At 68.8% G+C, this 718-nt stretch overlaps 1 protein-coding gene across 1 annotated transcript in view; it reads left to right on the top strand.

Moving 5' to 3' along the window:
- IPO4 (importin 4) overlaps positions 1-718 on the top strand; it is a 14,236-nt gene that overhangs the window by 2,557 nt on the left and 10,961 nt on the right. The window contains exons 4-6 of the mRNA XM_025192815.1: positions 2-39; positions 271-400; positions 608-713. Of these exons, the coding sequence (XP_025048600.1) occupies positions 2-39; positions 271-400; positions 608-713 (274 nt within the window). The remainder of the gene's footprint in view (position 1; positions 40-270; positions 401-607; positions 714-718) is intronic.

Below are 718 nucleotides of genomic sequence, written 5' to 3'. Positions count from 1 at the left end.
GGGGACCCTGGTGCTGGAAGCCCTGGAACAGGAGACTGAGTGAGTGGGGGCGGAGCTACCCCTGGCCCCACCCCAAACCCTCTGGCCCCACCTCTTACAAGGAGGGGTCTGCCCCCTGGTTCTGGGCAAAGAGCCCAGGTGCCCAGGTAATCCTGTTTTGGAGGAGGGGGGTGAGGAGGAGTCCCCATTCCCCCCCAATCCTTCTGGGTCCCTAGGCATGGGGGGGATGTTTGGGGGGGACGACTGAGGCCTCATCCTGCCTCCCCACAGGCATGCGGTGCTGGTGGCGCTGGCGCAGCTGGCCGCCCTGCTGTTGCACCGGGGAGGTGTGGCTGGCTGGCCCCAGGCCCTGAGCTTCATCCAGCAGGGGGCGCTAGGCCCTGAGCCCCAGCGGGCGGAGGTAGGATGGTGGGGTGCTGGACTGTGGGCGGGGCTGAGATGGGTGGGGCTTGGGCTGTTGCGGGGGGTCAAGGCTTGGAGTGCGCTGGGATGTCTGGGTGTGTAGGAGTGGTGGAGGACAGAGCCCCTTGTGAGGGGCGGGGCCTCGGTTGGGGGCAAGGCATGCAGAGCTCCAGCCCCCTGGCCTCACCCCCCAACCCCGGGGCAGGTGTCGCTACTGGTGCTGAGCTCAGCGCTGGAGGCAGCGCCCGAGGCCCTGGCCCCACACTGCCTGGCACTGCTGCGCCTCTGCCACCGTGTGCTGGCACAGCCCAGCTCT

Source organism: Alligator sinensis, unplaced genomic scaffold (genome assembly GCF_000455745.1).
Source record: "Alligator sinensis unplaced genomic scaffold, ASM45574v1 scaffold128_1, whole genome shotgun sequence".
NCBI lineage: Eukaryota > Metazoa > Chordata > Crocodylia > Alligatoridae > Alligator > Alligator sinensis.
This window is presented reverse-complemented; position numbering and strand designations above follow the sequence as displayed.